Here is a 13903-nt window from a genome sequence, read left to right on the forward strand (position 1 = left end):
AAAATGTTTTTTCTATATTTTTATATTCGTTATTCTTAAGCCGCAATAGTTTATAGTTCATTAAATTAAAAATGGAACTAAATTAAACTTTTAAGCTATGGTTTTGTTACTATGAACTGAAATAAATTTATTATTAAATATAAGGTTTGTCTATTATACGTTAAATTAAAATTAATGTAATTAATGTGACCAGCTGTTTTGTGGTTAGAGTCCGCACTTTAAGTGTGTTGTTTTATTCCACTTGGGTTATGCCATTGCTAGATCTCAAGTTGTTGTAATAGTTTTTCGGTCACTCTGTACCATTAGCGATAGTATCGATTAATTTATTACAAGCCATCGAACTTGTCGCATATCGAAGTTTTCTCATCTCTAAACTAGAAAAACGCGAAAACGGAGAATCGTAAACCTAAAGTTAATTGCAATAATAATACGAATAATTATCAAATAACTAATTAAAAATGACGGGTCGCGGTAAGGGTGGCAAGGGAAAGCGCGAGAATGCTACCGAAGATAGAGATGATTTCCTTGTGTACGCGGCCGAGAAAATAATCCAAAAGCGCGTTAGAAAGGTGAGTGAGCGTAAACAAATGCAAGAAATACAATGAAAACGAGGAGCTTCGCTTAAAATGCAGAACGCAATATGCGCAGCACACACAGGATATATGTATATTCCACAAGGTCACATGTCCTTCGTCATTTTTTGGCCAGAGGACATCTGCTGCAGCAACCACCATTTGCACGCTGCATGTGTGTGTGTGTGTTTGTGTGCGTTGTGCGTGCGTTTATATGTATGTGTGGCGTGTGTTTTTGTTGTTGTTGCGCTTGATGGAAAATCAATTAGTTGTCTAAGAAAATGCAATATTGGTTCCGTTTTCAATTTCTTCTATTTTTCAGGGAATTGTAGAGTATCGCGTCAAGTGGAAGGGTTGGAACCAACGCTACAACACCTGGGAACCGGAGGTCAACATCCTCGATCGTCGTCTGATAGACATCTATGAACAGAGCAATAAATCCTCGGGCACACCCTCTAAGCGTGGCCTCAAAAAAAAGGAGAAGGAACCTGATCCGGAGCCGGAATCCGAGGAGGATGAATACACATTTACCGGCGACGATGTGGATACCAACCAGGCCACCACCTCTGCAGCTGGCCAGGATCAGGAGGTCAAAAAGGAGAAGAAGCACCATCAGCATCATCACCATCACCATCATCACCACATCAAGTCCGAACGAAGCAGCGGACGGCGTTCGGAATCTCCGCTGACCCACCTTCATCATCACCACCACCACGACTCCAAGCGACAACGCATGGAACACAGCTCCTCCTCAAACAGCAGTTCCACCCATAATTCCTTTGTTCCCGAGCCAGACACCAACTCATCCAGCTCCGAAGATCAGCCACTGATTGGCACCAAGCGCAAGGCCGAGGTGCTTAAAGAATCGGGCAAGATTGGAGTGACGATTAAGACCTCGCCAGATGGTCCCACAATAAAACCTCAACCAACACAGCAGTTAATGACCATCCAGCAGCAACAACAACAGCTTTCCCAGGATCAGCAGCAAGCGGAGAAAATATCTAGCGAGGCAGTTACGCCACTTAAACCCGAACTGCAAGGCACAAATCTGGCCCTAGAAGCCACAACTACCACTCCCGCAGAATCTGGAGCCGAGGAAGAAGAGCTAGCTATCGAGGAGGGTAACCAACAACCACAGGTTCCAGCTTCGGAGAACAACAATATACCAAAACCATGCAACAACCTGTCTGTAAGCCAGAAGCAGCCACTAACTCCTCTTTCCCCGCGGGCCCTGCCGCCTAGGTTCTGGCTGCCGGCCAAGTGTAACATATCCAACCGCGTTGTCATCACCGATGTTACCGTCAACCTGGAGACCGTCACCATACGCGAGTGCAAAACAGAGCGGGGTTTTTTTCGGGAGCGCGACATGAAGGGCGATTCGTCGCCAGTAGCTTGAGCTACGGCCCGAACAAAAGCCGGCAAAACGAAACGGAAACCTGAAACAATTGTAAATAGACAAACCAAAATGGAAGAAACTTGAGAGGAGCACTAACAAATCCACACTAGATGTTGCTAAGCATTTTCTCTTTAGGACTTAACTTATTTATTGTATTTATTTATAGCATAGATATTAGTTTGTTGTTTTATTACAATGTTTACTGTGCAAAAGTAGCTTGAGCAAGCGCAAGTCGCTCATTTACTAAGAGGTTTTAAATTGTATACAAATTTTTATTTCATTATTTATCATCTCTTCAATTTGTGAATATTTTTCCATGTAAATTAAGACTTTTAATGTTTATTTTATATTTGCAATATCTAAAATTTTAAAATCTGAATATCTTTTAGTGAATGAACGAAGTGCTGCAACTGCTTAACTTGCCACTGCAATAGATTGTAAAACATGCAGCATAGATACATATGTATGTCGTACATATATTTATTTACCATATATTGTATATTTTTCGATAACACTTTGAATCTGATTGAGAACAACACAAGACACTCATATGCTACAAAACTCCATGCGAAACCGAAGCAATTGTTGATTACGCTTGATATACAATTATATACAACTAATGAAGCATATATTCGAGTATATCACCATGTTTGCCAAGTTGGCTATCCCAATGTTGTAATTGTTTAATATTATATTTCCTCGCGCCGACTGATTTTACAAAACAAAAACCCGCAAAAAGATATATACATATGTAGTTTGATAACTATTTTTATAACTTAGCTAACCACAATCTCCACTTAATATTTATTTTAAAATGTTCTACTATTAGCAGTCATTCAAGGCTCAAGTGCTGACTTTATGGGTTCAGAGCGGTGCAGTGCACACATAATTCCAACCGAGCCCATAGACTCAATACTTAACTCCTATGATTATTACACTATTTTTAACCGCTTTACGAAAGGATACTGCGCGGGAGCTGTGTAGAATTCACAAACTTTTGTCTATTTCACATGGTTCCTTTGAGTTGAAATCCGTTTGTGTTAGCTATTTATTGGCTAGTTTTAGTTACGGCGCTAATTCCACACAAAATAAGCAACTCAAAACGTATATTTTGAGGTTTGTAATGTAGTGTTTAATTTTAATGTTATTGCCGGTATCGATTGTACATAATAAATTAAATAGAAGCAACCAAATATTCTATTCTAGGGTGTTTTCAACTACTGAGATTGATTTGCATCTAATATCCAGTCAATATCATCAATCTACGTCTGCGGGAGGATTAAACTATATGAGTAAGGTCTATCATTCAACTAGTTTGTACACTTCTATATGTCCAAATTTATGTTAGGCAGATCTCATAAGGGGCGGTACCTATTGATGAAGGAGTTAATTATGGGTGCCACCTTTTCCGGCTCATTGAGGTGGACATGGTGAGTTCCTTCAACCTCGTGGAATTCAAATAGGGGATTCTTTTGCAATTCTGCTAGAACCTCATCAAAGTATTCTTTGCGTTCGTAATAAGGAGCCTGCAAGGCTTTGATAAACAGATGTGGACACTTGATCCGTCGAGCCATCTCCATCGGAACTTCCTGGTGCAATGTGTAGAATAACGATGACTTCAGTCTATTGTCGCGGGAGAAGTAATACTTGTGCGGCTCATGCGTCGAGGGCTTGCAGTTCCGCTGCAGCAGATACTTGCAGGCATCCAGAGAAACAGATTTATTCGAGCCCTCATGCAGTCGCATTACCATCTGGTCCCATTCGTAGGCGGGCGGCTCAGAGCCACTCTTCAGACGTCGTTCCAGCTTCAAAGTAGATTCAATTCTTTCACCCAGAGCATCCACAATACTGCGGGAACTTCGAACGGGCGGTTTAAGCACATCCAGGCCGACAAACAAATCCACTTTGTCGGGAAACAGAGCACTAAAGACAAAGCCATTGATGGAGCTCATTGAATGAGCCAATATGGAGATCTTGTCCCAGTTGTATTCGTCCATTAGTCGGCGGGTGACCAGTACGAGGTCAACGGAGTGATAGGAAGTACCAGCTGGCAACCAGGAGGAAAGACCATGACCTGGGGCATCGATGCTAAGGAAGGAGAGATGCGATGGCAGGAGCGGAGCCAAGGTATCGAAGGTCCCGGCATTATCTTGCCAGCCGTGCATGCCTACAATGGGTCGCACATGCTTGGGTCCATACCATTTGCCCGATATGTGACCCCATGGAACAGGTATGCTAATTTCATCAAACTGCGTAAAGAAGACCAATATGATATATATTTATGAAAACTGAAATGACTGTGGTACCTACATGCTTGGTAATGATCTTCAGAGGTTTGGTGGGGCTATTGCTATAGTTCCGCACATTTGATAGCTCTTTAATAAGTCTGAGACTCCTAGACACCTTCATTTCACGATAAGATATGATATTTTCGTTGAGTAATGTCACGTTCTTTTCATTCGACTACTGCGCGACTAATGTTCTGGCCGTGATTTCACCACACATGGATGGCGATGAGAGGCAGTTTTGCCAGATGAACTTTGATCTTGATACGTAATATCTAAGAAAACTATGTTTCAGCAAGGTTTTTAATCTTGTCATTCGGTGGCGGCTGCTGGCGACTAACAACACTGGACATAAACTTGATGAGTGTGCTTTTCAACACTAAGTTTTCGGTTATGCGCAAAGCGTTCAAGAACTTTACGGAAATATATGTTGTTTTTGTTTTTTAGACAATTATGTTAATTTGTAAGATATAGGATATCTTCGTACTATATGCAATGAAGTTAAATAATTAGTTAACTAACCCCAAAGTACACGAACTTAAAAATTAAATTTTACATTCGAAATCTTCACGCTGCATAAACGTTGCCGCCCATTCTCAAGTTTAATGAACAGCTGTAGATAAGTTTGTTTTTCATTTGCTCGCTGTTTTCACCTGTTTGTTGTACGAATAATTTATAATTAAATACAATAATTGAACTAAAAGCGGTGAAACAAATCTGACAATACAAAAAAGTATTAAAACGTATGGAAAAAGCCACAATAAAAAGAAAACGTGAGTTTTGATTTGCTAAGGGGATCACCTTGACCTTTGACACCTTCAATGAGGCGCCGGCATCGATTTGGATATTAAATAGTATTTTTTGACTATTTCTCTTTAATGTTTACTTTCGGATTTTCTATGTTTCTCCGCCTGTTTTTGTTAACTAATCGCCGTGCTAATCTCCACAGGTCGTTGTTACTGATAAGCTCCGAAATTGGCTAAACTTTGGAATTGGAGCTCATTCGGTTTTCGGACACTTCAGAGGGCAGAAATGGACTCGGACGACAACTCAAGTGGCACAACCGGCAGTGATCTCGGTCAGCGTTATCGACATGCAGGCGACTTAACTGGCGAAGCCCCGTCAAGACCCGTAAGTGTACTTTGAACTATTCTAGTGCAGTTTCAAAAACTGGCAGAGGTTAAATACATTTTTTTCGGGAAGCTTACACACAAATGTAACAGATGCTATTCTAAAAATAAATACATTCTTTATCAACGTTGATAAAGCCTCATATGTATCTGGTTGAAGAATTTCACAGACCTTTCAATGCACGTACATATGTACTTTATATACAGGTGTCTTACAGAATCCCTAGTTTTCCTTTAGAATCGTTTTTAGAAACAAAGGAACAGAACGTAAAATTTCCTTATTAAACATATACTCATAGTTTCATTAAGATTATTTATGAAAGATAAAGACCTATTCCTCAGCTAACTTACTCGTATGTTTTACTACCTTTTCAGTTTGCCGAGATTAGCATTACGGTTCCATGGGGACACATATCTGGAAAATGGTACGGCCCGCAAAATGTTCAACCTATTTTGGGACTCCATGGTTGGCAGGATAATGCAGGCACCTTTGATCGTCTGATGCCTTTGCTATCGCCGGATGTGGCCTTCCTCTCGATCGACCTTCCAGGCCATGGATTATCATCTCGATTGCCCGACGGCTGCTACTACAACTCCGTTGACAACCTATATGTGATACGCCTGATCATGAAGCAGTACAAGTGGGAAAAAGTATCCCTAGTTGGACACTCAATGTCGTCCATTATTTGCTTTGTGTTCGCCGCTGTCTTTCCGGACAAAGTGGACATGATCATTGGCATTGATGCCCTGAAGCCTCATCAACGGCCGTATCCTTCGGTTATTAGAACCATGGAGACCCGACTGGATGAATTCCTACGCGAGGATGAGAGAAATCGGAGCAAGAACGAACCACCGAGTTATACGTACGATGAACTAATCGAAAGGGTGTATATCGGCACATTCCATTCGGTCAACAAGGAGCACTGTAAGCATTTGATGGCGCGCAATATTAGCAAGTCGGAAAAGTATCCGGACAAGTACTTCTTCTGCCGTGATCGGCGCCTCAAGTTCTACAACTATGCGATTGGCTCCCAGGAGCTTTGCGTAGAGATGGCCAATAGGATCACATGCCCATACTTGTTCATCAAGGCCGCCCAGTCCTCTTATTTCGAGGACAAAAAGTACTACGACGAGGTGCTGGATGTGCTGTTGAAGAAGCCCAACTTCGAGTACCTGGAGGTTAATGGCTCGCACCATGTGCACATGAACGATCCGGAGGCCATTATCGCACCGGTCAACAACTTTATCCAGCGCTTCGGACCGGCGGCAGTAGCTGCATCGCGTCAGAAGGCCAAGGAGGCGAAGGAGAGCAAGCTTTAAAGGGTCTACTATATGCAATGGCAAATGGAGCTTATTTATTGTTACACAGATTGCACAGGTTTTTATACTTAATTGTTGATTATGTGATCGAGGCAGAGGACTCGTCTCTGCTATAAATACACAATGTACATATACCAAAAGGTTGTTCGACACCGATTAATGGGAAAGTCGTGAAGGATACTGGGAAACTGGTTATGCAGAAGGTTTAACCCTTTTGGCAGCACGCTTAGTATACATTTCAAAATAATATATTTTTGTCGAACTGGAAAAATATTTAATTAAATTAATATTAAAATGGCTTTACAATTTTTAACGAAATAAAATCTGTTTTCTCAAGGAATGTTAAAATCTTTTACCTTTTTTCTGGTCTTTGCCATTTCAAAAATATTAAAAAGCTTAAACAAGTTCAGAGATAAGTATATTATAATGATTGTGTATGTTCCACAGTAATTCGACTTACATTTTTTTGCAGTTCCCCTAAGAAGTAGCCGAAGTAACTTGTCTTCCGATAGCCGACAGTTGACCTACATCTTCTCCAAGTAGAATCCAAGCAGCGAAAGTGTTAATAACCCGCAAACCAGTTTCACAAATCTCAGCCGGCTGTTGCATCATTTTCTAGACTCTTTCTTGGCAACATCATCGTTTTCGGCTGCCGGTCCGCTCTGGAGGTCAACCCCAGTCGGATTTACATGGAAATGATATTTTAAAAGATATATTTTTAAGAAATAACTAAACTGAGGCAACAGGGGAAAAGAAGCCAAGTAAGTTGATGGCCCTGCGGCTTCCACATTTGTCTGCAACTCATGTTCGTCGGATGTTGCTTCTGCTGATTTTTTTTTTTTGCCTTGGTCAGTTCCTGGGTCTGGTTTGCAGTGTGATAAATGATCTTGGACAGTCTTTTAATTTGTCTTCAAATGGTAACACATTTAATATGCAAGAAGTATTGATTTAATTTAGAAAAACACCCAAAAACAAGATGGTCTCATGTTCCGGAATCACGTATTAGTTTGATGAATGAACCGATAATGAAAACATAACTTATATGGGTATGAAAAATGGCTTTGAAGAATAAGACATTCTGACATAATCTAGCAGAGATTTGAAACTTCTTCATTAACATCTCCAAAAATAATTATAACTCGAATGTGTGACACTCCAAAAAAACAAAACATAATATTATATAATTTGCATGCAATTTGAGGGTAAAAATTATGAATTCAGATGGGTCGGCGGAACTTTCAAGTTTGCAATCTAGTACAACGCATTTTTTTGCCGATTTCCATAATTAAAACAAACTAACTCTGTTCAAATGATCAGCATGGCTGTGGGTATATTTGATGGAATTTTTCAACATATTTTTTGTTTTTGTTTTTTTTTTTTTGTGGGTTTATGTACAGACTTCTTAGAACTAGATATAACTCATTTTTAGCAAAAGCACTGACTAGGCTTTAAATGGGGTATCCAATTCAGATTTAGTTTTGCTGTTGCGGGGGGTGTGCGGCAATGTATTCGAGGGCGCGAAGGATGGCCTCTGGAATTGGGGGAGGAGTGGGAAGGTGAGCGCCCTGAGGCTGGTAGCCGTTCTCGTCGGCGGTGTATGTCAGCGCGACCTGCTCGCCTTCAGGGGAGACAAAAGCATAGCTGCCGACTTTTCCATTGGGGTTACCAGACTCCTGTGCCTGGATGCCATTGCTGGTTTCATAGGCATAGTTGTAGTTGCCCTCGGGATCGGCAGGCAAGACGTCCGACCTCGTGATCACCGCATCCTTGTTAATGTTATCCGCATATACACTGGCCAGCATCAAGGCAGCGACAAGGCAGAACGACTGAAATAGTTACTCGATCACAATTTAAATCCTTTTGGACGGCAAAGTTTACTCACTAGCTTGAACATCTTGCTGATTTCTTGGTTTGAATAATCCACACTGATTGGGTGATCTTCGCAGGCGGTGGCTTTTATAGCCAGCTCTCGTCTGCGCCAACTTTGGCGTTGGCGTCGCCACTGCTGACGTCTCTAATCTGGCTCTGAACTCCGAAACGCCGCTCCAAACAAAATATCAAACTTAATACGTTTTTGTGTGTGTTTTTCGGCAAAGAGCAGCATACCGATCGAATTTAATAAAATTCAGCGCAGCCGCAGAAAATCAAAAAAAAAATAGAAAGGAGGTTTGACTTTGGGCACCCGGAACGCGGAATACCCTTGCTAGATGGATATGTTATATCTGGATGTACCAAGAAGCGTATTCTTCGGCAATTTCGTCAAGTCCAATTTAATTGTCATCAGCATTTTGTTCGTTTTAATCGGTACTTCCCGTGTCAAATGAATAATACCGGAAATTTAATTTTCTATTATGATTGATCGGTTTTAGGATTCGATATGGGTAAACTTTTTAAGATCGTTCTCGTTAAAGGTTGATTTTGATTTCTCAAATATAAGAATACCGACCTTTTCATCAAGACTACATAAAAATATAATACAAACTGGAAATACCTATAATTATTACTTAGCAAACCCCAGATCAGAGGAATAGCAACCATAGTAAGGGTATAGTGAAGCATCTGAACCCATTCCGATGGCTGCTGCTGATGGATCCACATCTGCCTTGGCAGCGGTAATCACCGATCTGACTTTGCACTTAATGGCTAATAGTTTCGGTTAGCTTTTGGGGGCTTGGGGTTTTCTCGATGGTAATGGAACATGTGACTGTGACATTCGCCCATCGAGGGTTAGTTCAGAGACGGACCTGAATTTGGAAGGGAGGGCCGGCACTCGTGCACGATTTAATTTAATTCAATCCCATTTATCATTTGCCTCAATTTCGATTTCATTGGCCATTTGGCTTAGGATGAGCGGAGGCGCAAACGTAGAACCTGTTTTGCTCATCAAGGAATTCTTAAAATCCCCAAAAATCTCAACAAGTTCAACACATTAGCATACAAATTTGCTGTCTAGTAATAAATTGCCTAGGCCTAAACGCACTTAGCACTCCTCCTAATAAAATGCCCATTAATCGTCGATCCACCTGATCTAACAAACTAGTTCAGACAGCCTACCCGTATCCAAGCTCTTATAAATTTAAATATATATGACGTATCGCACAGATGGTAACGACAACATTCACCAAAATTTGTATTTGTTAAATTGCCAAAATTTAAATATACAAATTCACAGATAATTTGCTTGCCTGGCTACGTATATATTCGAGATGCATTCCCCAAAAAAAGAAACAAAAACATGAAACATTATACAGCAGTTCTATAACGGTTTCCCGACCACTTTTTAATCAATATTTGCATATGGTTCCATTTATTTCGAGATTCTGAAATACAAATTGGATCGGACTCGTAGAAATTTGATAAAACTTGTTTCCATTTATAGTTGCAGCTTGGATTGCATAGAGAGTCAACTCTCATTAATAAAAGTATTTTTTTTTTTCATCTCAAGGCAGCGTTTCCGTATAGAATCCGTACTTATCCACATGATATAACAATCGTATATGTCCTCCGTCTGGCAGATTGAAAACAATATAGCCAGGTACTGTTTCGTTCGTCAGAATTTGCTCCTTTCGAATTCTTACATTCTTAATGTAGCCGTAAGTAGGGAAACAGTTTTTTGGAATTGGCCATGGCTCAACTTCCAGAAGTATAAGGGCAAGTAGGAAAATCCACTGTAGAGACCTAAGGATTATCCCAATAGATTATTACGTCTCTTTTTTTTGCGCTTTTATTCTACCTGAGTTGGGTGCAAAATAACATATTTTGACGTGTATTTCGTAGAGTCGTTTGTGTAGCAAAAGTTTCTTCAAGAAAGGCCTATAGTTAAGTGTGAACTATATTTAATTATCAGTTTTGTTCGGTTTCTGCACACTTCCTCATTGACCCGGAATAGTTCTCGAGAATTAACACAAATTTCTAATGATTTTTGCTATGCTAATTTCGCAACAAAAGCAGAGGTATAAATAACTTTGTTTAAACTTATCGCTTAGCCTTTGGGCAATCAATCAATTCGCCGAACATCAAAGTAAACAATTAATTAAAGTCATAAATGTAGGGTATCAGAAGATCACACACTGCATTGCTTAGCTGGACGCTCCGGGTGACATGCTGCCAGATGACCTTGTCCATCTATATATATACTTATCTCCAATCGGATTTCAACAGCTTTCCAGGGGCAAAAGGCATACCATAGCACCTGCCACTCCATTTGGAAGCTACGACGAGCCCAGGGCGCATCTCCAATTGAAAGTTGTAACAAGAAATCTTCAGCTGGCAGGGGGGAATTTCCAACGGTTTGTGAATGAGCCCAAAAACAGCCGCATTAAACAGCAATTTTTATTTGTTTGCAATTTAACATTTAGTGGTATCTCGTGCAGAGGCAAAATGACCGAAACTGAAACCGAATTAAAGCATACAATATAAATCGTTGGCAAATGACTCATGTATTTTAACTATAGTTCAGCTGAGCATTGTTGTTATTGTTCCCCATTATTGGCGGTATGATAAGACAAGTTTTTGGCAATTATAGCCATCACTCCTCGGGTCCTCGGGTTCCGTAAAACCCGTTTAGGTTGCCTGCAACTAAAGACAAGGGTCTCATCCATATAAAAGACGCACTTGAGCTGATCGAATTAAACAGTTGCACTGCAAGCATCACCATCACAGCATCAGCTTTTTAGCAAAAAGAAAATAAAAACCATTCTTAACAAGATGTACAAATATGTAAGTTTGGAGAAAGGACCTACTCCATGCTGACTCGCTGATTGTTATATTATCTTCTCATAGCTCTTCTGCTTGGCTATCATTGGCTTCGCCTGCGCCGACAATATCAACAAAGATGCCCAGATTCGTAGCTTCCAGAATGATGCCACCGACGCCGAAGGAAATTACCAGTATGCCTACGAGACCAGTAATGGCATCCAGTTCCAGGAGGCGGGTAATCCCAATGGTGCTCGTGGTGCCGTGAACTATGTGTCGCCTGAAGGCGAGCACATCTCGCTGACCTACACAGCCGACGAAGAAGGCTTCCATCCTGTGGGCGACCACTTGCCTACCCCACCACCAGTTCCAGCATACATCCTGCGCGCTTTGGAATACATTCGCTCCCATCCTCCTGCGCCCGCCCAGAAGGATCAGCAGTAATCCGTAAAATCATCAATGCCAGCACTCCTCACAGCACAGTAATTCCATATCGGCCAGTCATTGTTATTTTAGGACGTTTCAGTAGTTACCGTTAATAAAGAACGTCGATAAAAATATTTTCCCTTACATGTGTAGTTAACTGAAGAAACTAGCTATTTATATTATAGCTAATATATCTGTAGCTGGATTTTATCTACATATGTATGTATGTATATCTACATATATAACTAGCGGGTTCTGTAAAGGTCAAAATCATAGCAGTACTTTTCTGTTTTAACAGCATTTATATTTCTATGGAACTCTTCTAGAATAAAGAGTTTATACGTTAAAAATAGACTTTAAGAGAGTATAAAAATGTTTTTATTTTAGTAGTACTTCTTGTATTGTTCAATAGTTTTGACATCTTTCAAATAGTCTTTGCTTTAGGTAAAATTTTCTTTTGGATTGATAAATAACCATAATTCCGTATATATAAATTCATTATTAATAACTCAAACACTTTAATGGTCTATAAAAGTGATTCGGAATTCCCCAAATCTGTTTAGTGTTTTCTTTTTTGATCAATCATAAACATAACCACAACACAAATCTTTTAAAACCTAGCCAACCAACCTAAAACCCACTGACATGAACTAAATGATCTTTTAAAAAAAAACCAAAAAGAAACGCATGTTTAACGCACTATACTTTTAGGCTACCAGGTGAAAAAACACAGGAGCCCAAAAAAACATTTTCGTTCAATCTGCATGTTTTATTTCGCTTAAAATTTATGTTAGGTCGTATTTAAATTCGATCGAGCCGAACTTGTTTCGAAACTTTGCAAATGCTGCCCGAAGCTCCTCCCTTGGAGATGGCCAGCTTACCCGGAAAGAAATTTCCGTTTATTATTAAGTCATCGAAAGGTCGTCGAATAGAATCACGACTAATTTCCATCCAGTTTTTAAATTTCCATATCTGAGAATAGACGTAAATATTAATCAGACACGCCGACAAATAAAGCTGTTAGCAGTTAATGGGATAACAAGCTAGAATTCGTTGGGGTCACCAAAGATTTTGTGTTTGGGCGTGCCCCTTTGTCTGCTCTTTATGGTCAGCAATGACCATAAATTAAAGCCGTGAAAGAATCAATGGATGGATTGATTTATAACCCAAGCAGAACAGCCCCCAAGGTGGCTTGTCGTGGCCAACACACATTTGCGCATTTCGAAGAGCTTAGAACATCTAGCAACAACTTAGTCTAGGTCTGGTGTCTTAAGATATTAAAGTTAGTTGATGATTAGTACATGCTATGGATATGTTCAGCCTTCTTCTTGGACACTTGCATCCAAATCGATGTGGATGGTTGACATGATGATGGATAGGATCTTGTCTTAGAAACTTCAGAAGACAAGTTGGGGCTTCTTCAGTTTGCCATCCTCGGTGTGGGTGCGTATGTATTCCAAGGATCGCAGGATGTAATCCGGAGTTGGTGGTGGCTGAGGCAGATGCCGACCCACTACATGGAAGCCGAGTTCATCGGCTATATAGCGTGTCTCGATTGCAACGCCCTCGGGCGAGGTATAGCTATAGATTCCAATAGTTTCAAGGGGAGATCCGGCGGCCTGGACATCGATACCATTGCTGGTCTTGAAGGCATACTTGAATACACCCTCATCATCGGAAGGCGAGACCCGGAAGTCTGTTATCTGGGCATCCCGCTCATCACCGCCTACCAATCTCCGGATCCGGCGAACCCTCACCAGACGCGCATCCACTTCCACCCAAACGAGGGCCAGAAACACCAGGCCAATTAGCTGAAACCAAAAGAGGTCTTATCAGCAATCTAAGTTCACAGTTCAGATAGGGATCACATGTGGTATGGGCTCAAGGCCAAAATGCTTACAAAATATCGCATATTTCTCGGGTTTTTATCGCGTTTTATCTTTTTCGCACAGGCAATCGAAACAACACAAAAGGCACTCTGGGGATTTATGATTGATTTTGTAATATTTTTCCCGATTCAATGTAATCCGCTGCGGAATTTCGACGTCTGCGAGGTTCAAAGTTAGCCACCGTACTGCC

General features: G+C 40.7%; 7 protein-coding genes across 7 annotated transcripts; 3 read left to right on the forward strand and 4 right to left on the reverse strand.

The window, feature by feature from the left end:
- Positions 1–343: 343 nt before the first annotated feature.
- On the forward strand, positions 344–2597 carry LOC108114546 (polycomb group protein Pc). The gene is made up of 2 exons (XM_017225591.2): positions 344–569; positions 895–2597. Exons 1-2 carry the CDS (start codon positions 459–461, stop codon positions 1966–1968), a joined length of 1185 nt encoding a protein of 394 aa, XP_017081080.2. The 5' UTR covers positions 344–458; the 3' UTR covers positions 1969–2597.
- A 476-nt stretch (positions 2598–3073) lies between these two features.
- LOC108114549 (probable serine hydrolase) lies at positions 3074–4614 on the reverse strand. Its single transcript, XM_017225593.2, has 2 exons — positions 4279–4614; positions 3074–4217 (listed from the first exon to the last, which is right to left on the reverse strand). Exons 1-2 carry the CDS (start codon positions 4375–4377, stop codon positions 3324–3326), a joined length of 993 nt encoding a protein of 330 aa, XP_017081082.2. The 5' UTR covers positions 4378–4614; the 3' UTR covers positions 3074–3323.
- Positions 4615–4826: 212 nt separating this feature from the next.
- LOC108114548 (probable serine hydrolase) lies at positions 4827–7023 on the forward strand. Its single transcript, XM_017225592.2, has 3 exons — positions 4827–5026; positions 5203–5384; positions 5759–7023. Exons 2-3 carry the CDS (start codon positions 5286–5288, stop codon positions 6701–6703), a joined length of 1044 nt encoding a protein of 347 aa, XP_017081081.1. The 5' UTR covers positions 4827–5026; positions 5203–5285; the 3' UTR covers positions 6704–7023.
- Positions 7024–8052: 1029 nt separating this feature from the next.
- On the reverse strand, positions 8053–8692 carry LOC108113996 (pupal cuticle protein Edg-78E). Its single transcript, XM_017224740.2, has 2 exons — positions 8586–8692; positions 8053–8529 (listed from the first exon to the last, which is right to left on the reverse strand). Exons 1-2 carry the CDS (start codon positions 8595–8597, stop codon positions 8176–8178), a joined length of 366 nt encoding a protein of 121 aa, XP_017080229.1. The 5' UTR covers positions 8598–8692; the 3' UTR covers positions 8053–8175.
- A 1249-nt stretch (positions 8693–9941) lies between these two features.
- Positions 9942–10466, reverse strand: LOC108114085. Its single transcript, XM_017224840.2, has 2 exons — positions 10437–10466; positions 9942–10381 (listed from the first exon to the last, which is right to left on the reverse strand). Exons 1-2 carry the CDS (start codon positions 10457–10459, stop codon positions 10144–10146), a joined length of 261 nt encoding a protein of 86 aa, XP_017080329.1. The 5' UTR covers positions 10460–10466; the 3' UTR covers positions 9942–10143.
- Positions 10467–11325: 859 nt separating this feature from the next.
- On the forward strand, positions 11326–11958 carry LOC108114025 (pupal cuticle protein Edg-78E). Its single transcript, XM_017224773.2, has 2 exons — positions 11326–11422; positions 11486–11958. The coding sequence occupies exons 1-2, from the start codon at positions 11411–11413 to the stop codon at positions 11840–11842; spliced, it is 369 nt and encodes a 122-aa protein (XP_017080262.1). The 5' UTR covers positions 11326–11410; the 3' UTR covers positions 11843–11958.
- Positions 11959–12572: 614 nt separating this feature from the next.
- Positions 12573–13903, reverse strand: LOC108113984 (pupal cuticle protein Edg-78E). Its single transcript, XM_017224727.2, has 2 exons — positions 13725–13903; positions 12573–13635 (listed from the first exon to the last, which is right to left on the reverse strand). The coding sequence occupies exons 1-2, from the start codon at positions 13734–13736 to the stop codon at positions 13222–13224; spliced, it is 426 nt and encodes a 141-aa protein (XP_017080216.1). The 5' UTR covers positions 13737–13903; the 3' UTR covers positions 12573–13221.

The sequence above is a fragment of the Drosophila eugracilis genome, unplaced genomic scaffold (genome assembly GCF_018153835.1).
Source record: "Drosophila eugracilis isolate 14026-0451.02 unplaced genomic scaffold, ASM1815383v1 contig_2154, whole genome shotgun sequence".
NCBI lineage: Eukaryota > Metazoa > Arthropoda > Insecta > Diptera > Drosophilidae > Drosophila > Drosophila eugracilis.

Coding starts and splice junctions, on each gene's coding strand:
- LOC108114546 (XM_017225591.2), top strand. CDS start 459: ATGACGGGTCGCGGTAAGGGTGGCAAGGGAAAGCGCGAGAATGCTACC. Junction 570..894: donor TCCAAAAGCGCGTTAGAAAG/GTGAGTGAGCGT, acceptor TCTATTTTTCAG/GGAATTGTAGAGTATCGCGT.
- LOC108114548 (XM_017225592.2), top strand. CDS start 5,286: ATGGACTCGGACGACAACTCAAGTGGCACAACCGGCAGTGATCTCGGT. Junction 5,385..5,758: donor GCGAAGCCCCGTCAAGACCC/GTAAGTGTACTT, acceptor CTACCTTTTCAG/TTTGCCGAGATTAGCATTAC.
- LOC108114549 (XM_017225593.2), bottom strand. CDS start 4,377: ATGAAGGTGTCTAGGAGTCTCAGACTTATTAAAGAGCTATCAAATGTG. Junction 4,218..4,278: donor TGAAGATCATTACCAAGCAT/GTAGGTACCACA, acceptor TTCTTTACGCAG/TTTGATGAAATTAGCATACC.
- LOC108114085 (XM_017224840.2), bottom strand. CDS start 10,459: ATGTTATTTTGCACCCAACTCAG. Junction 10,382..10,436: donor TTATTTTGCACCCAACTCAG/GTAGAATAAAAG, acceptor GATAATCCTTAG/GTCTCTACAGTGGATTTTCC.